The sequence below is a fragment of the Camarhynchus parvulus genome, chromosome 11 (genome assembly GCF_901933205.1).
Source record: "Camarhynchus parvulus chromosome 11, STF_HiC, whole genome shotgun sequence".
Lineage (NCBI taxonomy): Eukaryota > Metazoa > Chordata > Aves > Passeriformes > Thraupidae > Camarhynchus > Camarhynchus parvulus.
The window spans coordinates 13,190,727-13,214,302 of record NC_044581.1 but is presented as its reverse complement, the minus strand read 5'-3'; the positions used below and the strand labels follow the sequence as shown (position 1 = coordinate 13,214,302).

Below are 23,576 nucleotides of genomic sequence, written 5' to 3'. Positions count from 1 at the left end.
GTCCCTTCCAACCCCATGAAGCAATTCTCTGTGAAATAAAGATTACAATATATTTATATGCCCACACTAGCACCTATAAAGTGGAAACAACATATGCAATCTGGGATATACCTAATGAAAAGAAGACAAGTTCTTCAAGGAGCATGTTCACACATGTAGACACAGGCCCCCCAGGGAGGGTGAGGGAGCTGGTGATTATTCTCTTACTATTTATTAAAATTATACCAACTATAGTCAGTGAAACAGGCTTTAAGAACCTGCCTAAGTTTTTATGGGGTTAGAACTCGGAGATTACGTAACACTTCACAGGTAAGAACTAGTTCTTGGCAAACATGCTGGTCAGGACTCTGCCCACCTGAAGAGCAAATCTCCTACTCACACAGAATAAAGAATAATTTAGATTTGTCTGTTAGGATGCAAAAACATTAAAGTCCTCCCTTCATCACCACCTGTATTTTTGAGAAGCTGTAACTACCGCTCCTAAAACTTTTTTGTTCTTGCTGCAATTCTCTTTCAGGTTGATTGTGTTCAGGGAAGCACAAGACTGCCTTCTGTTTCTGACTTCACAAAATGTGAAAGGGCCATGCAAAAAAGTCTTTCAAACAGTCTTTCAAGACTCCCAGTTCCTCAAGTACATTTAAGTTCTTTTGCATATAAACAAAGAGTGATTTCAGACCCCATAGAACTGGAGAGAAAGCCACTAATGCTCTAGGCTAAGGCTCAGTACACGAGAAATTGAATATAGGCTCTGGAGCCCAAGTTGTCTTTACAGCCTAATTTGATTTTACTCATGTGAACACTTGGGACCAGAGACTGGTTAAAAGGAAGGAGTAACAGACTTAAGTGTGTACAAAGATACAGACAATCTTAACTTTGCTCTGCTCTAGAAAGTGGTCCTATTGGTCAGCTTTCATAAATTATCTTCCTTTTGGCCACTTACTTTTTGGGATAGATCCCAGAACAGATCTAAAGGGGTGGAGCTGACTACAGCTGCAGGTCTGCACAAAAAAGCCATTTCTATACAGACAGCGTCTCATTCTGTTAACATCACACCATTCACACTTAGAACAGACAAGGAATCAGTGCAATTGTTAAAGATATTAAAACCATCCTGAAAGAATACTGATAGTCAAGATAATTTCCAATTTAGAAACTAGTGTGGATTTCAGATCTTTCAAAGAATTCAAAACACCTTCTCCCGATGAGAGCTGTGAATTTACGCTTTCTCTTCTGACTACCCCGCACAGCACTCCCAGCCTGAAGGAGCAAATGGATTTCCTCGGATTTTCACGCCCTTCTGGGGGCTCCTCACGGACCCACAGCCGCCACCTGCTGGCAGCTGCTCCCACACGCGGGTCTCCAACCGACGGGAATTCTGCCTTCCAGGAAAAGGGTTCTGTAAAAAGTACTAACACACTGCTCAAAAGGGAGTACTGCCACTGCTTTAACAAGCAATTCCAGTAAAGCAGAAGACTTGGTTGGGTTTTTTTTCCCCATAGAAAATATTACTAAAAATCTGTAGTAGCAGCAGTTTTTAATTTACCAAAACCTGGCATCTCTTAGCAACAGAACATACACAAAAATATCTTTGTTTATACAAATAAAATTAAGTTTTTAATATTCACAAAGTAACATAAAAGAGTGACATTTTTCTTCACATTGATAATTGTTAGTCAGAGCAGTTGTGATATAAAAGCTGTGGAAGCATTCAGTCAAGCACCATGGCAGACAGTGCATTAAGATCTCTCATGAATGGATGATTAGATAGTATTTGATCAATCTTCTGCCTTTGATCATAGTCAGGAAAAATTTTGATCAGGGCTTCTCTTAGCTGGGCTGTTTCTGAGGGAGATCTCTGTGGTGGAATTGCTGGACAAGGCTCTGTGTTTTCTTCCCATGGAAGCAATGGGGATGAACGATCATCGTGCACTCTGCCTCCAGGCTGTTGACTGCTACTGCTCACTCTGGGGAGGAAAGAGGGTGTCTCAGAAGAATATTGTCCACTGCTCTGTAAAGCCTTGTGTGTTGAGCAGGAATCTCTGTGGAACAAAATAAAAATTTTAATTAATTAAGCTAAAGGACATTCTAGCTGCAGTTCTCTCTGTACATGAGAGAGAAAAGACAACTGTGTGTAACTTAAACATCCCTGCTGCTCAGCCAGTTACTGACTGGAATCAAATGACAAGCATTCTTTCAAAGCGAAACAAAACAGAAGTTTAACAGTTCTGAATATGAATCCAGCACAGCTAACATTAATATCACCCAGGAATAGCCTCAGTATGCTGCGAGTCCTTTTCTTGTCAGATTACAGCATATTTTATGAAGGTATAGATAAAAAGATACATTGAATACATGTTCACTGACATGGAGCATGTGAAAATGCTGACAGACCAGTTCCAAGACTGCTTCACAAGACTATTCCTCATATACTTTTGCTCTGGACTGAGCTGTGCTCATATTTAGATCAGGGCCTTGTTTCCCTTGTATGGCATCCTTAACAGGGCAACAAAGTTGTTTTAGCAGTCTCAGGATTTGAATACTCTTAATTATTACCATTTCATTTCAGACTTTAAAAAGTTTTGCTACTCTGTGCACTGCTAGCACTACAAAATATAAAGGTCACTCTACTTCAGACGCCAGCAGATACCAGAGAAATGTGAAGTGGAACTCATGTTACAGTCTAGTTTCCTACCACCAAAGGAAACAGTACCTGAATTACAGAGCTCTATTTTAAAAGCATTTGGGTTATGACACCTCCAGTTACTCAGTGTGGAAAGGTTTTCTAATTGCTGAAGATTCTGCCAGTTTCTGATCACAGCTTTTCTCTGTTCTTCCTGGTGTCCCCCCCCACCCCCAGCCCAACCCCAAAACAAACACCCAAGCCTAGTTGCAGTTCCAAATTTACAGATAAGAAACCAAGCTCTTCTGTGGTCTTCTCAAAAGACTCTCTCCATTTCTACAATCAACACACTCACCTACCTCAGAACACTGTTTTCATTTTACTTCTCTCAGACACAGGCAGGTAAAACACAGTGTTTCAAATAACATCTCAAAGGTTTTGTACAAGAGCTTGAATACTCAGCATTTCCTTCTGGAGTTCTAGCACTGCTCTTGCTTTTTTAATGTCAACACACTTATTTTCAAATCAGCTTGTAATCTATGGTATAAAAACATTCTGCTTTCCTAAAATGTTTACAATAGACGACATTCTTGCTTATTCTTTGTATTAATCCTTACGAATAGCTTGCCTTTTCTACTCACAATTTTTAAGTTACCTCACTTGTTTTTAAAAGCCTTCTCAATACTCCTCAGAGTTCTTAGCATTTCTAATTCCTAAACTGGTGAAAGAACAGAATATTATTTTCTTTTGCAAAAGAGCAAACTAATCCTCAAATCTTGGCAGTTCGTGCAAAGCAAATTCATGCTTTGAACACGTGCACATTTAAAAAGTACATTAATCTTAAACGAACAATTTATGTTCATTAACATTTATAATTATTACTGAAATACAAACAGATTTAATAACAATGCCTCAAAAATTGTTTTGACAAGAGTAAAGTACCCTCAGCCTTGAGGTGAAGTGTCTCCCCACGACAGAAAGCCTGAGTGCAGGGTGTTTGTAGCACCTATTGTCCCACTATGAAGAAGTGACCAACCAAGGTGTCTTAGATAACGTCAGAGTAATTTACACCACATACCCACATCTCTGGCACCTCTGGGTGCTGTTAACACACCCGTGCATGAAAGCCACCACAGTCAAATCTCAGAAGCTTTTGTCATACTTATCTCAGTTCTCAGAGAGATCTCAGTAAGAGGCAAATGTCACCAGCAGTTTCTAAATGAACTGAAGTAACAGGAAAAATGTGGGGTTTTTTTTTTGTTAAACTGCTACATGCTACAGTGTTCCTGCTTAAATTTACTGTGATTTACAGGTGTGAGTGAAGCAGGAGAACAGTTGATTTCAAATGTGAAATAACTGTGTCAAACAAAAGTGAAAACAGTGTTTATACCTAGAACAGCCTTCACTTCGAAGGAAGTCATCTAATCTGGGTCCATTTCTTCCCAAAGGATCATCAGGAACCATAAATATGTCACCAGCAAAAGTGTACTGGAGCAACCTGCAAGAGAGTTCTTTTAAATAACAAGGTATTTCACCCTTGTTGTCCTTCACCTTTGTAGCACAGGATGAATTTTCTTAGAGTAGACATCACATCAAGAGTCCCTGAAGACTAATTACTAAACCCAATTAAGACACAACCAGCATTCCCTGTCTAATTCCATGGGAGCTGTGAACTCTCCCTATTACACTGCAGAACAGAGCTTTCCCTTTTTTTCTTTCAGCAACTGTTTTATGACAGAAAATTCACAACAAGACCATGGTGGAATTCTCTAGGTGATCAGAGATTTTTTGGTTGTTCTAACTCCTTTTCCTTGCAAGGATCTTCAGTCATGTAGCTGGAATGCCTGTGTTAGCAGAAAGCCACACAACTAGCAAATATAGCATTAAATGCTTACAGTTAAGACACAAAACCTTTTTTCTGTAATCACTTTGGGACAGGTAGAAATCTGTATTAAAAAAAAACCAAACCCAGTTCAAGTGAAATTTGTCTGCAAGGAGAAGATTTGGTACAGTGGAATTTCCCCAGAAGTAAAACTAATAGCAGATGTTAACATAAGCTCTGAAAAAACCACAGACTCAAGATGCCACACCAAGTATTCTTGCCTAAGTTCTGTGGAAGAACAGAACTTGACTTGGGTAGAATTCACTCAAGAAATGATGTAAATGCCTACATGATTAGCCAGCATCAACTCCATGGTCTCACAGGCATATTGTGAGAATCCAGGGCAAGTTTTTAGTTCCTTATTTCATTAGAGCTATACTGACCCCAGCCACCGTAACAGATATACCTTCAGAAAATGTCAGGGACACTGAGGGATTAGCGGGGAATTTTACTAAAAGATCACACCTCAGCAGTAAAATAACCCGATTTAACTGAAACTGGAAAAAAAATCCCAAACGCCCAAACCCAACAAACAAGAATAAACAAGCAGAAACAAAGTCCACAAGATGATGCAGGGATATTTGATAATTAAGTGAACTCATCTAAACCCAAAGAACAACAATTGCAGGGAAATGGCTACATGGATATGCTACAAGTGTTCTGTTTAGCTGTGACAATCTGTCCCACTTGAATAAAGAGTGATTGATTCTGAATAATTAAAAGTGACACTACATCCTCATCAGCTATCATGTCTCCCTGAAAAAAATGAGCTTTCAGACAAGAGAGGCTGTGAAAGTGGACTGCTCAAACAAGACCCAACACTGACTTTCAGAAGTGACACACGTGCTGTTACACCAAGCTGCTGCTTATGAGAGCAATTAACACTCATACATGACAGAATATATGAATAACAAGGATATTAGACTACTCAACACATGACTGTAAGGCCATGAATCACCACAGTGAGCCACAGAGTACTTTATTTGGATCTACCAGAATTGCATGACAGATTAATTAAAGATAGCAAAATCCCACATGTAGGTAGAATGCCTACAACTCAAGGCCAGGCATCCTTTTACGACTTCACAGAAATTCAATAATTACCTTTTTTGAATAATTTCTCTCCAGGCAAATGATTCTGTCACAAATTCTCTGAAGTTATCATTAGTCACAATAACACCTCCAGTTTTAGCAGCAAGGTGCAACAAAAATCTGTAAAATTAATTTCAGTGATTACTAAGATAGTTTGTTTTGCTGAAAACAATCCAAAGACTTAAAAAACTAAACATTTCATCATCCCAAAGTAATCTACTTGCATGAAAACAAGCACCCTGATTACCAGGAAATGACTCTGGTTTTACCCACCTTAAACTTGTTACAATGTTTTGGGTAGCACGCACTTATTTAGTGCAGCAGAGTCTTCATGGGACTTTTCTTCCCCATCAAAAACGCAAACAAACCAACCCACACAAGCAAAAGCACCCAAACCCATGATCTAAATATTTGCACAGGTAAATGGCATGCTTTATGCAGTACAGTATCTATTACACAATCAAACCCAAACTCATTGCCATACACCTTTTTTGCTTAGCATTTTAATGTCTGTGTTCTGCAAGTTAGTTGTTTGCTCTGTCAACACTTCTTAAAAACCCTTTTGTTAAACAATGATAAAACAACTACTGATTTATTAAGAAAAAAAATGTTTGCTTTCTTTTATAATGTCTCTGAAAATACATTTTTTGCCATTTGAAACAATTTTAGCCACAAGATAATGGATGGTGTCCTTTTAAAGGAAAGTGCACGCTTTTAACAAAAATGCAAATATGTTATTATAACACTTATTTCCACAGTAAACTCAACTGCACTGCCAGAGCATTTCTTATGAAAGGCTGGGTATATATAAAACATTAATGAAGTACTAGGAAACTCCCACAGACTCCTAAAGCTTACTGTGCCTTGTTCACTGACAGATGATCCCCACATTTTAAAGTTGATCTTTGGTGGTCAAATTAACTTGGAGGTTCACTGGCTTATGCATTGTTACAAATACACTGCTGCAAACACACAGCAAAGTCTCTGTGCCAACATGGCATTAAGAAAAAAAATGGAGCTAAATACTTTCTGATTAGCAGCTGATTTATGCCCCAAGAATAAAAGGCAGTTCAGGAATAGAATGATGACCAGGAAAGCATAAAAAACATTACTGCAGGATTAATTTCTTCAGACAGCCTTTTTTTTAATTGCCATGAAAATTTGTAGTTCTCCATGACTTTCTGAATAGTAATAGTGTTTCCTACAACAGTGAAATAATGTAACAGATGTAAAACTCAGTCTTAAGTTGGATGCATAGCTCTGTCTAGAAAGGTTGCAGAACTAGCTAACAGAACTGTTCATGAAATATTGAGCTTTTACAACCATTAGTCAGATGTTTAAAAATACTTTAAAAGTACATATATTCTGTACCTGTCATCATGAGCAGCAATTCTTGCTCCTAAAACCATCCTTGCAGGGGTTAAAGACAATATTCCAACATCCTCGAGCTGTGTTAAGAAATTCTGCTCTGTTAAAACATGATTTCACAATTAGTCTGAGATAAAATTACCAGAGAGAAGATGATAGGCTATTTTTGCACCAATTAAGCTAGAGAAATGTCATTGGTAGGTGAAGAATTGCCCATATAAAAATGGAGAAGAGGAGGTCAAAACTAGAAATTAAAGAGCAAAGAAAAACCAACCCAAAAAGGCCTCCACTGATGGCACACCTGCTAGCCTAAAGAGCATTACAGGGTCTCTCACACTGGGTATGGAAACCCAATTACTCATGCTGAGCAGCCAGACTGCTCCTGCTCAACATTTGATGAAACATTCCTTCTCCATTTATTCTTCACAGAAGTCCCAAAGAAAAAGTTACAAGCTTTAATTAAGGAAACATTAGGAAATGTCCCTCACCTGTAATGGAAGGGTCACGTCTTGTTCTCCACTGTGGAACAAACACAGTAATATTTCTGTGGCCACGTTTCCAAAAGTAGTCAACAGCTATTGCAATTCCTCGACAGGAGAAGAATTTCCTCAGACCATGACTGAGAGTGAAACAAAAAGAAGGGAGATTAAATTCACTAGGGTTTTACTACCAGGAAAACAAAGAAAATGGAACAAAACCTTGCAAAGTGAAGCTGAAAGTCTCACATAGAGCCTCAGGAAAAGAAAAGGCAGATAAGGCAGATGGGTGTTAAAGATAAGGAATCTTCTAAATGGAAAGAGCTCTTCAGCAGAAGATGATAACAGATACATCACTTTGCAGCTTCATAGCTCAGTCTCCTTTCAGTTTCCTGGGCACAACAACAATGGAGTAATCAGAAGCAGGTTTAGCTTTAAAAAAGAGGCCCATAGTGATGGTTTCTGAACTCTATTGAGTATAGATTAAAACTAGAATAATCCAATATTGTAGTAGTTCCAAATACAGTCCTACTACAAAATAGAACACCTTTGGTTCAACTGATTACCGAGGATTACATCTGAACAGCTCTCTGATAACTATTAGGGCCTCCTCTCTCTTCATTTCAACAGTCTGAACAATTGCTCTGAAGCAAAATGATGAAATTACTTTGGAGAAATCTTTTCAAAACATTGTATTTTGGCATTAATCTTTTTTCTCAATTTAAAAATATAAGATATTAATTATCTCTTTTTTTACAACTCCCTTAAGTGACTTTCCAAGAAAACCAGCAACTGCCTAAAATGAGGGGACACAAAGATTTGAATTGATGACCTTGTGAGGTCCTTCCCAACTGGAATCATCCCAATGATCCTATTTGCCTGTTTAACACATGGCACAATTAACTGTCTAACCAGATTCCAGCATTTCCATGGAGGCTGCACTTAGACAAAACAAAGATATGATTGCCTAGAAAATACACACTGATTGAGCACTGATGGCATGAACAGCCAAAGCATTTCTTGCAAAATAATGTATAATCTATGTTTTGAATTAGATGTCAAATCACTACAAAGTACTTTTAACAATAAGTGAGCAAGTGGTATTCCTTTTTTAACCCAGTCTCCCAAATAATAGGCAAGTGCTTATTATTAACCCTAATAGTAAGCCCTGCTAGTTTTCAACAGAATCCTATCTTTAAACCCTAGTTTAACCTACCAAGAAATCTTGCTAGTATAAAGATCATTAAAAGATTTCCATGGAAATATTTCACAGTGAAACTCAGCCCTTTAGTAGCATTCATTTATCCTTTTCCAGTTTTGTAAATTCTGTAAAAAATATGTTTATCAAAATGTAACTCTATTAAGGTTCTCTGAATTTCAAGAGGAATTCTTTATGTAGAAAGGCAGAAAAATGAATAAGCCATATCTGAAATACAAAAGGCAAAAAAATCTGACTTACTAACAGAATTTCCAGAGGAAAAAAAATACTATGCCACACTTGCCCTCAATAAAATTAAGCATTCTTGGTGTCAAGAACAGTCAAAAAAGGGAGGCAATTTTCATAGAAGAGTGAATATATACCTTTGTATACCTTCTGGGACATAAGCTTTAAATGCAGTCATTATCCCACTAATTTAAGTTAGGCATCCTATGCATTAAATTGGAAAACTGTTAAATATTTTCAATAAATTAATGGTTCTCAACTGGACTTCAAGAAATGCAGAGGTCTCAATATTCATGTCAAATTTATGCTTTCTCTGCTTGTTCATCCTCCTGTTTTAGAGCTCCAAGCTGGCTGAACTACAGTGTGTGGTTTTTTAAGTGTTTTGAAGCTTAGAAAACCAGTTCCCAATTTGTCCTGAATGATCACAAAATTCTGCTCTGCTACAACTTAAAAAAGCATGCAAATAGAAGCAACTTTATTAAATAACACAAAGAATTAATGTAAGCTATAATATGAAAAAATATGTCACTGCTAAACTAAATTAAATTAGAAGTGTTTTAACTGAGTTAGATAAACACCTGAAGGGACAGCAAATCACCACAGCAAGGTGGCCTTTTCAAGATATCCATCTCAAAGACTGCATCTGTTCTCCAAATGCCATTGCAAATACTGGCTTTGCCTGTCCCAGTTCTTTAAAATCCTGTGAAGACCCTATAAAGGTATTTTCTAAATTAAACAAAACATGATCACAAGCAGCACAAAACAGCAAAGAGCAGGTTGCCTTCTGGGTCATGTAACACTTTCCCTTTGGTTTGTGACCAAAGTAAATACTGTCACAAATGAGTGGTTGGTTGCTTAAAGAAACACTGTCAAAGGTATTGCCAAAGGCAGGGTTTGATATGAATCTGTGAAAATATGGCTTCACACAGTTTGGAGGCAACATTCACGCTTATGAACTTGTGAAGAGTAAGTTCATTATTTACTGCACAGGTTAATGCATACACAGATCAAATTAGAATCAGTTTGCACTGATTTACACACAAGCCAGGAATGCAGAAGGGGGTGAGGGTGCAAAGCATATGGATGCCAAGATAAGGGTGAAAAAGGGTTTAGCAGCACTTAATGATGGAGTACTTTGACATAGACAAATAATTCCATAGGGCTCAATGTAGTTGTAACAATGACTTAATGGTAGATTTGAGGCAGTACCATTCATACCATGATCAGTACACACACACACACAGGTACACAATGTGAACACCTAATTCCCTGTGCCTAAAGGAACTCAACAACAAATTCCACTCAGCGTCAGTGAAATGCTCCCAGCAAGTCCCTTTGCATTTCCCAACATGCAAGGGTCACACCTCAGGAAGTGTGGAGAGGTGTGTGGGAGCTTTGACACCAGGAACAGTCCTCTGAGAATGACAAAAGTGAGGATTTGTGAGCTCTGAGCAGTGTCCCACTCCAGAGAGGTGCTGGCACAGCTGCTGAGCTCCAGGAGAGCTCAAAGGGCCTCACTCAGGACTGCTGGCTACAGGGCCACAGGATGACTGACTTTGGCCAGCAGGAAGTGTTCCCCTGGCCACAACCCAACCCAGTAACTTCTGGGCTTTCTTCCCAAAGTGTAGGAATAATGGTACCCCTCCACTTGGGCTATGATTCAGGTAAACAGTTTACCAAGGCTTCAAAGGACAATTGCTTACCCTTTGTTTCCCACCTTGTTTGGGCACCTGATGTTTCTGATTGGATGCACCACCACAAGTACATATTATTTACAAACTATTCTAGGAGGATATAATTCCATTCAATTATTTCTTCATTCTGAGCTTCTTCCACATTTTAATAAAATTTAAATTATCCAAAAACTGGATATTGCAGTCTGCTCTCAAAAGGCCTGTTTTCAGCATACAAAACCAGGTAATTGAGAAATATACTTGTTAGCAGCTAGGGTAAACTCTGGGCATTCTCTCATTCCACAGGCACCCTGAGACAATGTGATAACAACAGATCAACGTGCTGCACGTGTCAATAGAAAATATTCTACAGCTTTTGCAGCTTTCTAGACTTATGAGGCAAGCACTGATTCAGGAACCCATACAGCATTAGTCTAAGCATGTGTGTGATGCATTAATACCCACACCCTCATCGAAAAAGGGGTCAAAAGGACCCTGAACCAGCACAGGCATGGAAGCAGTTCTCAAGGCATTGAGAAGTAAAACTGAGAACAATTCAAAGCAATTTTGCAAACAACTCCTCACTTTATGAAATGCAAGAAACGAATGAGGCTTTATTTAGCCAGAGGGAGCTGCAGAACACCTACATGATCAAATCAACTGGCCCCCAAGCATTGATTATTTGGTAGGACATTTGGATATCTCAACGGTTCTGCTGTTTTGAGGCAGCTCTGTCCTTTATGTCTCATAACCTTTATGTTTCATTTGGTTGGGTAGGAGACACCAGATGTTATATAGCCTTTTGGAGAAGTCTATGTCAATAGCACGCAGCTACTATGCCCAACTCCAATGTGGGGTGTATGCAGCCAATCCACTGGGGTGCATGAAGGAAATATTGGCACTTCAGTAATGCACAGTCATAGTTGGTAAATACACACATATACATTTGCAAAGCATAACAGGATCCAAGCAATGCAAAGCTGTTGGATGAGAAATATGTCACTATTAGATGAGAACCTCCACTTGAAAACTACAAGAGGTTAAGAGCACAAAAAATTCCCCCAAACCCAAGCCACTTAAGTCAACAATAATTTAACCTTGTTAGGTACTGGCAAAGCAAATCAAACTTCATGCATAACTGATTGCAACAGAGCAAAGCTTGCCCTGAGATTACTTCTGACTGAAATGTTACATTGAGCTGAACACTGGTGATTCAAATCAGGTTACTCTGAAATGGCACAGCTGTGTACATGCACACCAAAAACCTACCTAGCAAAACCTTAACACATGCCACTGCAACCTCTTAGCCCCCATTTCATCTGAAAGCTCAGTGAACTGTTAATAAAAGGATAGTTGAAAAGAACAATACTTACGAAATTGCAACGTTGCTTCCATCAATAATTATATGTTTTAAATATGGTTTTCCAGGTTCATTTATCAACTCCAGTTTGTATGGCTTCTTCAGAGAGTCCAAAAATCTTTGAACTCCAGTAACTGAATGATCTGGATGTGGTCCCATTGTGTCTCTGTCTGGATTTGAGGGGTGTTTTTGTGAAGACAGTAACCGGCCTGGGACAGGATTGTCACAATGTGAGGTTTGGGAAAGGCGCTGGTGGAGAGGCCTCGCTTGGGAAAAGCTGCAGTGTCCCAGCTGCTCCTCAGAACCAGGCTGGCTGTTCTGTACAGATGAGGGCCCTGCAGATTTTTGCTGAAATGCAGTTTTACTCTTATTGGAGATGTGCTGCACATCTGAGCTCCCTCTGGCTACAAAGCCAACATTTTTTAGAGCTCTGGCGTTTACGGTGCTGAAAGTCACCCCACCATCAGTTTCTATACTGCTTAACCTTGAGTTGTGATTCTTACCAGGGCCATAAACATCTCTCTCTTTATAGCACAGAACTGAATTTTTGCTGGGAGGGGAAGAAGATTTGCATACCAATCTATACATTTTATCTTCTGCACCAACTTGTGTGTCTGGAGCACCTCTTACTTGGTGATACTCACTTTTTGTCTCCTTTGAAGTATGACGGGATTTAAGTGGACTTTTACTCCCAGAAATGCCTTTGTCTTCTAGCTTTTGTGAATTATTTACATTATTTCCTAAAGGGACAGTTCTAGGCTTTTGAGACGACTGTTCATGTTCTTTTTTAAACTTCAAATTTTCCTTTTCAATTTCTTCTAGCAATATTAACGGTTCTGCAGATTGTCCTAGGATACCGATAACCTTTTCTACAATATTTTGGGAATATCCCATTGTTCTGAAAAAATTCACAAGAATCTTATATTCCATTTCCTCAGTGAGAGCATCACCTTCTTTAAGGCAGTAGGTAGGACCATCTGATTCAATGCAGCTATCCAGAACCAGATCAATAACTGCATCAGGGTCTGAAGGATTCTTCTGTAAAGCAGATTTCACTTGCGGATCATTTTCCAAAGAGAAATGCTTTTTAGGGAGCCTTTCCTCCTCATCAGAGGACCTTCTTTTACATGACTGCCTCTCTTTAAAGGCCACTGGCTCTAACAGAGGGTCCTTTATGGGAACAAACCTTGTTTCAGAAGCATCAGAAAACACAGTGTCCATTTGCTTTGTAAGCTCAGTTACAGGTGTGCCAGCATTGCTTCTTGCTTCCTCCCCACCTGCCCTTCCTTCTCTGTTTGCAGCAATGACTTTGGAGGTGCTGTTCTGTCCCAGTTGCTGTGGGCTTTCAGAGCCTGTGAGATCTATGATATCAGTCTTCCCTTCAGAAACAGCAGTTTGGGTGAGAGCTAAGAGTTCTCTTTTTAGTGCACTAGGCAAAATCAGTAAATCCATTGTATACTTATCTGCATGTGCTTCCACAAATTGTCTGAACTGCTTTTTAATCTCTGATTCGTTGTCATTTAATAAGCTTTCATTATTCTCAAAAAGCTTCACAAACTGCTGCACATGACTTTGAGCCATAACAACAGCTTCTGCACCCCCCTTAATACTGAGCAATCCCATTTCCAGCACTGTTACATCAGCACAGGTATCCTGAATAAGGCTGTTGAGAAACAGGCTCTGTGCACCAACGAAGATGCAGTGCATGTCCTTTGGGTAGTACTCCTTTTCTTCTAGCTCAGGTTCACACACTCCCTTGATGTACTCCTAAGAGGAGAAAGAGAGCAGAGTGAACAGTTGTGAAATCACAATATATCCAGTTGGTTTTTACTAGGTCAGTAATAGACAGAAACATTAGAAAACAAAGCAAACTTAGCATAAGTCATGTCAGAAAGTAAACACTACCAGTAAACAGGACAATAGAAATAAAACACCAATATCTAAAATGATTTTTAAATAGATCTCATAGAACTCTCTTTTATATTCTCTTGTTTATACCTGATAGTAACAGGTAACCTAATTTGTAGATCAAACAGTTTAAAAGACTGTCAGAAGAGATTTATTTTCCAATCCCTATTCTTTGGTCAAAGAGAACTCTTCGTGAACAAATGCCTTCACGAAAGTTGTGCCTAGTCCATAAACCTGAACTTCTAAAAAGTTTCAAAGTACATTTCCTAAGGCTTATCACACCAGCAGCCACCAGGCAGATACTTCTGTGTTCCTGAAGTTCAAGATTTAAAAAAAAAAACCAAAAAACCAAAACCAAACAAACAAAAAAACCCAAAAAAACAAACCCAATGCTATTTCTGCCATCTGTACGCTACTACAGGTAAATTGGTAAATTCACTATACTACCTTGTTTTAAATGCGTCAAGAGTTCAAAACTCTGTCAATGCAGTATACATACAGTATACTATTTATTCTTTCAGATAGCATTATTTTTCCCAAACTGCCTCCTTCTGTGCTTAAAATTCTTTAGTATAGTGAAACCAGCTCCTAAGCTGCAGCCATGGTATTTGCAGAATCCCAAGTATATCACGTATATTTACTCTCAAACATTAATTTTTTTAAATGGAGCTGAGAACCCACAGAAGGTAATGAATAATGTAACCCATTTCCTATCACCTCGAGTTACATCATCACGGGTACCAAGGCAGGCTGCCTCAGGAGCATATCAGCACAGTGTGCTTCCGCAGCAAAACCCACAGGGTTACTGTCCACGCCCTACTCATCACATGACTGCTTATGCAGAGCAACAAGATAACATAATTGGTGAAAAGGCTACTCTAAATCTAGGAACTTTTGTTTTTAACTAAGCAGCAATGGAGAACGTATACATTACCGATGACTGATAACACAAACTGCTACCACCAAACCTTTCAGCGGAAGACAAACAATTGTACTTTCTATACAATAATTCCTCCAGACAGTGTCTGAAAACTGCTCTACTATAAGAGAAATCAAATTTCTCATACCCTTTAAAGTATTAAGAGTAGAAAATATTTTTTGTTATCTTGTTAGGAAAAGCAGCAATTAGAAAACGGAAATCTTGTGCTACTTATTTCTTGTAGCTTAATTTCCTGGAAAAAAGGGAAGCTGCGCTGCAGATGCCAGGAGAAGAACAGTTACCTGTAACAGTTTCTGGATTCTCTGAGCCCAGGCAAATTGATTTAGTGTAAATTTCAGAGTCAAATTGTTGAATCCCCTATATAGTCATAGTATTTTCCTTACAGCTCATTGCAAGGAAGCGCATTACATGTTGAGGAATGTGCGCATGTCACAGGTAAGGAATCAAGTTTTTGTCTGAAATCAGTCACAAAACACATACTCCGGATGGATCCCTACGAACATCCGAGCCTATTAAGCAAACAGACCGCCCAACGCCCATACATCGAGATTTTGGGTTGGAAAGGGACCTTCAGCCTAGCTACTGCTCACACCGAACTTCTCATCACATGATTCGACAGCTGTACTTGCCAGGTTCATTATGAGTAATATCAATTTTAGCATCACTGTTGAGAAACTCCTCCAAAGTTTAGTTGTGCAAGACATTTAACACGCCTGAAGACACTCCACAGCAACTGCTGCCCCCTCTGAGACACAACCCGCAGTTCTCTTAAATCATCAGAGCTGGGTTGAAAAGAGAACTATCTGCTCCAGCCTGGTGAAGCTGTTCAGATCTGACAACTTTTACACGAAGGAAATACTAGCAGCGTTAAGCTTTAGCGAGAGCTTTGCCAACGAGCTGCAAAATGCCACAGAATAAGCGAAGTCCGTAAGGCAAAACATGGCAACGCCCAAACAACTCCGAGGAATTTCTCCACTCCGGAAGGAAGAAGGAAAGCGAAACTTTTTAATCTCGCTTTAAAAAACAAACCTCGGCCCATCCCCAGCGGTGCTACCCCTCAGCTGAGGGCTGGGCTATTTCATAACGCGCTGCCCGTGAACTTCGCTCTTCCCAGCTGAGTTGTTTCGCTTTATTCCCTGCGCTTATGTCAACACGGCGGGAGACTCCCTGGCACCGGGCACACACCCACCTGCCAAAGCAGGGCCGTTTCTGTTTCCTCCTGGGGCACTCGGCTTTTCCCCACCCTTTCTTCCTCCAAGCCGCGGTCCCGGCCGTGCCGGTCCGGCGGGCCCCTCCGCACGCCAGTCCCGCTGCCCCGGGCCCCAGCGCCTCGCCGGGCCCCGTACCTTGGCGCTGCTCACGGCCTTCGTGCAGCCCGCCAGCTGCACCCAGATCCTGGCGCTGGCGTTGGGCGGCTGCAGCGCGGGCCGCCAGTCCCCCTGCGCCCCCAGCACGGCCAGCCGCACCTCGAACAAGCCCTCGATGCGGTCCCGGCTGCGCTCCAGGAGGCGGCTCTTCTCGGCGGGGACGGTGAACTCATCCACCCTGGGCTCCGGCGCGGAGCCGTGCGGTGTCCGGCGGGCCGCCATCAGCGCGGGGCGCGCAATCCCATCGCACCGGGAACAGCGACACCGGGAACAGCGACACCGGGAAACGCCGCACCGAGCGCCCGCGTCATCGGCCCGCGACGGCGCCGGGCAGCACCCGCCCGCAGCCGGGCTGCCATGGTTAGCCCCGGCGGCCCGGCCCCGCCCCGCCTAGCCCCGCCCCCGACCGTGCCCGCCCCGCCCCTCAGCGATGTGGGCGGGGCCGGGCCGCCCCTGAGGGCAGCGGGGCGGGGCCACGGTGGGTCAGCGGTGCCCGCCCCAGCCGGGCAGGGCCGTCCCGGGGCACACGGCACAGCACCGCGCACAGGCCGTGCTGGGCTGGCCGGGCAGGGCGTCCCGGGGCACACGGCACAGCACCGCGCACAGGCCGTACTGGGCTGGCCGGGCAGGGCGTCCCGGGGCACACGGCACAGCACCGCGCACAGGCCGTGCTGGGCTGGCCGGGCAGGGCCGTCCCGGGGCACACGGCACAGCACCGCGCACAGGCCGTACTGGGCTGGCCGGGCAGGGCGTCCCGGGGCACACGGAGCACCGCGCACAGGCCGTGCTGGGGCAGCTCCACACTGCACAGCTTTTCTGGGCAACTGTTCCAGTGCGCAGCCACTGCACAGGAAAGAAATTCTTCCTCATATTCAGGCGGAACTTCCTGTGCATCAGTTTCACCACCGAGCAGAGCCTGGTCCATCCTCCTGGCACCCCCACTTTAGGTATTTATACACATTAATGAGGTCCCCTCTCAGTCGTCTCTTCCCGAGGGTGAACAGTCCCAGCTCCCTCAGCCTTTCCTCGTAAGAGAGATGCTCCAGTCCCTTGACCAGCTTTGTCATCCTCCGCAGGACCCGCTCCAGGAGCTGCATTGCCTCCGCCCTCCATTCTCCACCAGCTGCCCGCCTCTGCGGCTGAGGAGCCCGGAACCGCACAGAGGCCTCTCGGCACGGCCTCCTTCTCCCCGCCTCCCGGGCTCCCCGTCCCCGCCTCCCGGTCGTTCCGCGCCCCTCGGCTCCTCTCGTCCCTGTCTGTGTGTCCCGGGAGAGTGCGAGCTCTCCCCGCAGCCCTTATCGCCCGGCACAGCCTCACGGAGGGGCCGCTCCCCGCCCCGCGGCCACAGCCAGAGGCTCCCGCCCGCCCGGCGGGGAAACCTTGGTGTAATGCACTCTTGGCACAGGCAGCTCTGGTATTGCCTACTTGGTTTTCATTTAAAAATAAACGCAGGCTTTATCCCTTCTGATGGCAGGGGACAGGAGTGTTGCTCCCGTCCCCAAATCTTTAGCTCTGATAGCCCGGAAAATATAGAAGACACATTTTTACTTAGCGCCCCCCACCCCATCCCCAAGCCGCAAAAGAGACGTGAAGGATGAGATCAGGTCTTAAAAAGTATTTCTGGGACTGCTGTTGACTTTTGAGTGCCTGGAGCTGACAATACAGACCAGCTGTTGTACAAAGGATTAAAAGTCTCCTTTCATACCATCCCAGACACAGGTTAGTGTCTTCCAAGTTCCCCTAGGAACTATTTGATTCCTGCCTGTTTTGGCCATCTCTTTAGCATCACTGTGAACTTAGGCTTTAGCAGCTGTTCATTAAAGAAATATTTTATTCTTGTGCATTTAAATGTACATATATTGTCTTAATCTACTTGTATGTTAAACCAGAAAAGGCCTAATACAGAAATATGACATATCATTTTTATAAAGCCACTTGTATCCCTATTAGAACTTTTAAAGCAAATGACAGTTTGCAGTTCTTAGCCCATAGGAAAATCTCACTAAAAGCTAATGTCCGGATATTGCACTTTCCAATCTGAATTTGAAGCAATTCTTTGAGCCAAATAAAATATTTGTCTGTGACAGTGGTAAAATGAAAAAAAAAACCAAAAAATCTGTGTACACAGGCTGCGTTTGCACACTAACACTCATTCTGCACAGGACACGGTTTTGACAGAGAGTGTCATATTTAAGAAAGATGCTTCCCTGAAGTACTTTCCTGAAGACAATTTTTTTTCCTGTTTTTGTTGTTTAGACATTTGCATTTTGCTGTCCCGTTGAGTTATGCTACAAGGTTCGCACATAAGAATGCAATCTACGATTTAAGGAGGCAATTTCTGAGGTGATTGGTGCCATCCACTGTTAAAACGCAGACACTGCAGCCAACGTTGCTTTTAGCCATTATTACTTACAAACGACATTTTAAGCAAGGAACTCCATAATAAAATGAAATTGCTAGCATTTTGGGACACAAAATATCATTAAAAAGCGGAAAGAAAATTTATTTCTACCACATCAAGACAGTCTTTTGGAATCTCTCATATAAAACTGACTTCTGAATGATGTGGAAAATGCTTGATGCTGTGGGTATTTTCTTGCCTGTTTTGCCATGCTGTATGTCATAAAACACAGTTTCACTGCTGAATTTATTGTATGAGTATAATTCTAGATATATTCCTGATAAATCTGTATTCAAATGCATTGTAGTGCTCTGAGGCTGCTCTCAGGGAGGTCACTGTATGAGCAATTGTGGTTCTGTGACCCAGCCTGCTAAGATTAGGTAGCATCTGACATTGTCACATTCAAGACAAACTAAATCCCTTTTGAGGTGGAAAAAAAAAGATGCTATGATTATTAAACAAGTTGAACTTTCTCCCTGCATCGTTGTGATGCAGACTAGAAAAAAAATATTTTTACCTATTTTTTTTTTTGGTTTTGTTTTGGAACTGCAGCCTCAACTTAATCTTCCTCATACTTAGCAGAAATTTCAAGCCTCTTGCCATAAGCACAAATGCAGGTGTACAAACCCTATATGTGAGCTAGGCTGAGAACACTGGAAATTCTCTGACATCTTACAATAGGCTGCTTACAAAGTGGATTTGTTGAGAAAGAATGATTTTGTTTTCCTCCTATGGGAGGAATTTATTTCACAGTAAAATATCCAAAGTGACAGGCTCTGTTTAGTTGCAGGGGAAGTTTCCTGGATCTTTGGTTGTATCTTGTAAGTTTATTTTAGAGATGGAAAAGTGCAATATTTTGCTGGTAGCAGTCGAAGGAATTTGACACACCCAATGCCTGGTCTTGCTTTTCTGCTTGGCACACCTGCAGGATATATTAGAGATTTTCCTGAATGTGAGCTGATGCCAAGTGTATTATATGCATTACTCTTGGGGAAATACTGCAATGGTGATGTGTAAATAGGTGTGGGGGTTTTTTCGTGTTTCACAATAGCTTGCTTCAGCTGCCTGGTGCAACTGCTTGCTCTTTATTAGAATTTCTGCAATTGAAAATTGGTTGTGTGAATGATTTTATGAAACTGGGCCTTCCTGAGTAGTTTGGGTTTGGGCTGCATGCTTGAAACAGGAGTTATACTGGTTGAAACAATGAGGAAAACAATTTTCCAAACTGTTTTTCACACTCATGCTGGGTAAATGAGCTATGGAGTCTAAGAATGCACCTTACAGATGGTGCTCTGATCCTCAGTATTATGGTCTTCAGTGGGGTTATTTGCATGCATAAATTTAAATATTTGTTTGATTGCAGGATATGGCCTTAAAATACTAGGGTATAGGAAGTATCCTGCATTAATATGAATAGCAAAAACTTTAATTTATAGTCTTAGCACAAATAGTAGCATATTCTAAGAGTGATACCTCAAATAAGTTCTATGTATTTCAGAATGAAATATATAGAAATAATGTGACTAGAGCCCTCAATTTTGTGTGTAATATAGTCTTAAAACTTAAGGCAACCCCAAATTCTCATTAGGAAATGTTGGTATATTTTTTAACTAAAATTTTTTTAGTTGTTTTTGTTGTTTACAGAACTACAGAGAAAAAAAGCCAAAAATGGTTTGAAATGGAATGATCTGAGATGCTTTATAGAGACAAACTTTTACATCTTGTTCAAGTCCCCAGTTATAGTTATGGTGTGACAGACATTTATTTCTGCTTGAAGCCCTGGTGACTAAGAAGGTGACGAAGAAGGTTTCCTTTTGGAGAATTTGTTGCAATGCTGCCATCTTAATGAACCTTTAGATCATCAAGTTTCGTATCAAGAGGCAAACTTTTTGAAAATGATCCAAGGTATAGGTTCTGTAATTAGTAGTTTCTATTTGATCCCTCAACTTTAGAATTAAAAAACTTATTCGAAACTTATTTGATCCCTCAACTTTAGACTTAATTACTTCACTTAATTCCAATTTCCCTTCAAAATAACCTGTTTCTTTTCAAAATAACCTGTTGTAAATAACCGAGTCTTTATAAAAGGAGGAAAAGACAAAAGTACTGCAATTATACATGCATCAATTATTGAGAGTGGGTAGTATTTTTTTTCAAGTACTGGACTCTGTATTTGGGTTTTTTTTGAGGCTTTTTGAGTGTGTTGGCTCAAGTTTCTTAATTAGTTACAAAAAGCTGCAGGTGTATTGGCAAAGACTGTTATTTAGCCTGGGAAATGTTCCAGGAGACAGTTTTGTGGGGCTTTTTTCTAATGTAAATATTTAGCTATATTATTACCAGTAATTTTAAAGGTTCCACACTGTGTGACTGCTGTGTCACACAGTAAACATTGCAGCTTCACTTGGATGACTGACAGAACAAATGATAACCTAAGAGTACAATCTTTATTGTGAGAAGGGATTGAACACTACTGAATAACTTGCAGAAATGCCAGCTGGGCATTTCTGAAGGGATGTCAGTACCATGCAGCTGGCTCTGAGCAATGCAAAAAGTGAGCCATGCTCAAGTGCCACTCTAAGTTAGTTTAAAATAGAGTCCTTTGTCAAAGTTTCTGCAACAACAAAAAATTAAAGCAGCATTCTTGCTAATCTTGCTAAAATCTAGGGCTTACAAAGCTCTTTCAAATATTTAATAAAGCTCTTTCAAATATTTTTTATAGGTTATCAAAAGTGAGACTCTTGAGCATCATTAAGGTTTTATGACTCTTGCAGCCAAGTGTTTGGGTTTTTAAAAAATTTTCATAAACATTTTGCTACTACTCTGACTACTGGAATTTAATTTTCTTTTTTTTTTCCCCTATAAAGCACTAGGTATGCTTAATTGCTGAGCAATGTACTTGCATGTGCTGTACCTGTTAGGTGGCTGACTGCTAAAAGGATAGGACCTTACAGCTGGGTTCTGTCTGTTCTGGGAGGTTCAGTTCAGTTTCAGAGTGGGTGGGAAGTTGCACCAGTAATTGAAAGGTACAAGAGATGCAATGGGCTGTGAAGATGTGCTTACAATGGCTTTTTAATGCTTTTAAATGATGCAGTCTGTAGTAAACCTTACTGTGGGTGATGTGCTTTTTGTTTTTCTATTTGTGCAAAGCAGGATGAGAATAGGTATAGAGACATCAATGTCTGAATTATGTCAGTTTGTAGATAACTTGCACAAAATCTAACTGTTATAAGGTTAAGACCAAGATAAGTGAATATTCACCTGAATGTATGGTCCTGCTGACTTCAGTTTGACTGCTCAGCAGACTAAATGTTGATTTACTTCAGTAATATTTTCCAGAATCTGGTCCTAAATTTCAGTATTATTTTAATGTCTAAAACAGTATGGTAATACTTGGTTTGCATTTTCTTCTATAGAACAATATTTTTTCTTCAATTACAGATGAGAGTTCCCTCTGAATACACCAAGTTTTTTAACTTTTGTGTATGCAGATTAAGCTAGGCCAGACTTTCTGTACAGTGATTTCTACACTAAGTGTGTGAAGATGTTTCTCATATGTTTACACTGCAATTGATCCTCTCTTGAGGGGTATATGAAAACACTGCAGTCAAAAATTGGACTCACAGGCTTCCTGTGAGAATAAGGCTTGATAAAATTCTGCTAAAAATGGTGGAATTATTAATCAGTTGATGTAAATCAGAATATTTCTAACAATTTCTATGAAATTTTGGTTACAACAAATGGGCATGCTAGGCTTGTGTAATAATGGTGAAAAAAGCAAATTAAGCTGATTTTCTTTACATAAAGCACAATGATGCATTTACATTTGATTCCAGTGTATTTTATTGCATGTCTCAGAGCAAAGGCAGTTCAGTTAAATATCAGTGGAAGGCTTTTTCTAGACAGAGACTTCTGGAAATTGCTTCAACCCTTTAACATTTAGAAAGCATATTTAGAGAAATGGGATGCCTCCATTTATGTGCTTGCTTTCACAGTGGTAGAAAAACAGTAAAATGTTTTCAGAATGATACCATCCCATTTCAGCTTATTCCACTATAAGTATTAGTATTTTATTGGAGAGTCCTCCATCAATATCTAGGAAAAATAAGTTGGAGGTGATTTGCTTTATATGACTGAAAAAAATTTTCAAACCTCTGTCATTCATGTTATCCACTTTCTCATACTGCTGTTCTGTAAGTTTGCAGCCTTCTCCAGACTACTAAATCGTTAAACATCACACTTCCATCATGCATGTAGAAATATGTATAAGTCAGGACTATCCCCAGTGGCATTTGAGCTGTATTTTAGCACAGTTAAATGCAATTTTGCCTTGGAAATAAGATGCAATAATTTGAATTTCCTCCCGGGACAATGCCTATTCTTGACTGGTTTAAAATCATCTCTTTTGACCCTAGAACATTACATATTGATTTAAATCTACTTCTAAGTCCAGTTAATCCATGGAGATGTATATTATTATTTATTTTTTTAATAGTAGAGCATAGCCATGCTGCAAACCTGAACCAGTGTTACTGAGGCTGTACTATGAGGGCCAAACTTCCTGCTAGAAACCATCAATAGTAAAAAGAAAAAGAAAAATCTGGGATGGAACCTGATTTCTGAACTAATTTGAAAATATACTCTTGGGAAAACATGATACATATGTTTATAACATACAATCTTACAGGTTTGAATAGGGTTTATATTTTGCTAAACCTCATCACTGAGCCTGTCTTGGGTCCAGTTCATTTTGAAACAGTAAACCATCATGAACATTTTCTTCCTCTTATTGATTGAGTTGTAAAGTTACTATAAATGAGCAGAAATGGTTCTAACCAAATGTTTTCCAATGTACAGGTGCTGCAATGTCAATTTTGTGTGCTCTGGCAATGAACGACAAAATTTTTTCATTTCTCATGCTCTACTGCAGAGGCATCCTCATAAGAATCAGGTAAAATTGTTCCTCTTATATCAGTGTTTCATTGTGCTTTGAGCTGAAAATGACCCATGCAAGGTCACAGTAGTATTGTCTAAATAACATCAACCAT

At 40.6% G+C, this 23,576-nt stretch overlaps 1 protein-coding gene across 3 annotated transcripts; it reads right to left on the bottom strand.

Moving 5' to 3' along the window:
• Positions 1-1,176: 1,176 nt before the first annotated feature.
• N4BP1 (NEDD4 binding protein 1) lies at positions 1,177-16,486 on the bottom strand. Of its 3 annotated transcripts, none has more exons than XM_030956269.1 (7): positions 16,230-16,486; positions 11,929-13,682; positions 7,451-7,581; positions 6,966-7,062; positions 5,607-5,714; positions 4,011-4,118; positions 1,177-2,039 (listed from the first exon to the last, which is right to left on the bottom strand). In XM_030956269.1, the coding sequence occupies exons 1-7, from the start codon at positions 16,350-16,352 to the stop codon at positions 1,709-1,711; spliced, it is 2,652 nt and encodes an 883-aa protein (XP_030812129.1). In that variant the 5' UTR covers positions 16,353-16,486; the 3' UTR covers positions 1,177-1,708. The 3 variants fall into 3 exon arrangements, with proteins under 3 accessions (XP_030812129.1, XP_030812128.1, XP_030812127.1); XM_030956267.1 differs by having other exon boundaries at positions 1,180-2,039; positions 16,110-16,486; XM_030956268.1 differs by lacking the exon at positions 4,011-4,118 and having other exon boundaries at positions 1,178-2,039; positions 16,110-16,486.
• Between the last annotated feature and the right edge of the window lie 7,090 nt (positions 16,487-23,576).

What these genes read in the sequence shown, in the direction of transcription:
- N4BP1 (XM_030956267.1), bottom strand. Translation starts at nt 16,352, where the DNA reads ATGGCGGCCCGCCGGACACCGCACGGCTCCGCGCCGGAGCCCAGGGTG. An exon ending in ACGTGACCCTTCCATTACAG is followed by an intron (nt 7,063 to 7,450) that starts GTGAGGGACATT and finishes ATGTTTTAACAG; the next exon opens with AGCAGAATTTCTTAACACAG. An exon ending in CGAAGTGAAGGCTGTTCTAG is followed by an intron (nt 2,040 to 4,010) that starts GTATAAACACTG and finishes TTTGTTCCACAG; the next exon opens with AGATTCCTGCTCAACACACA.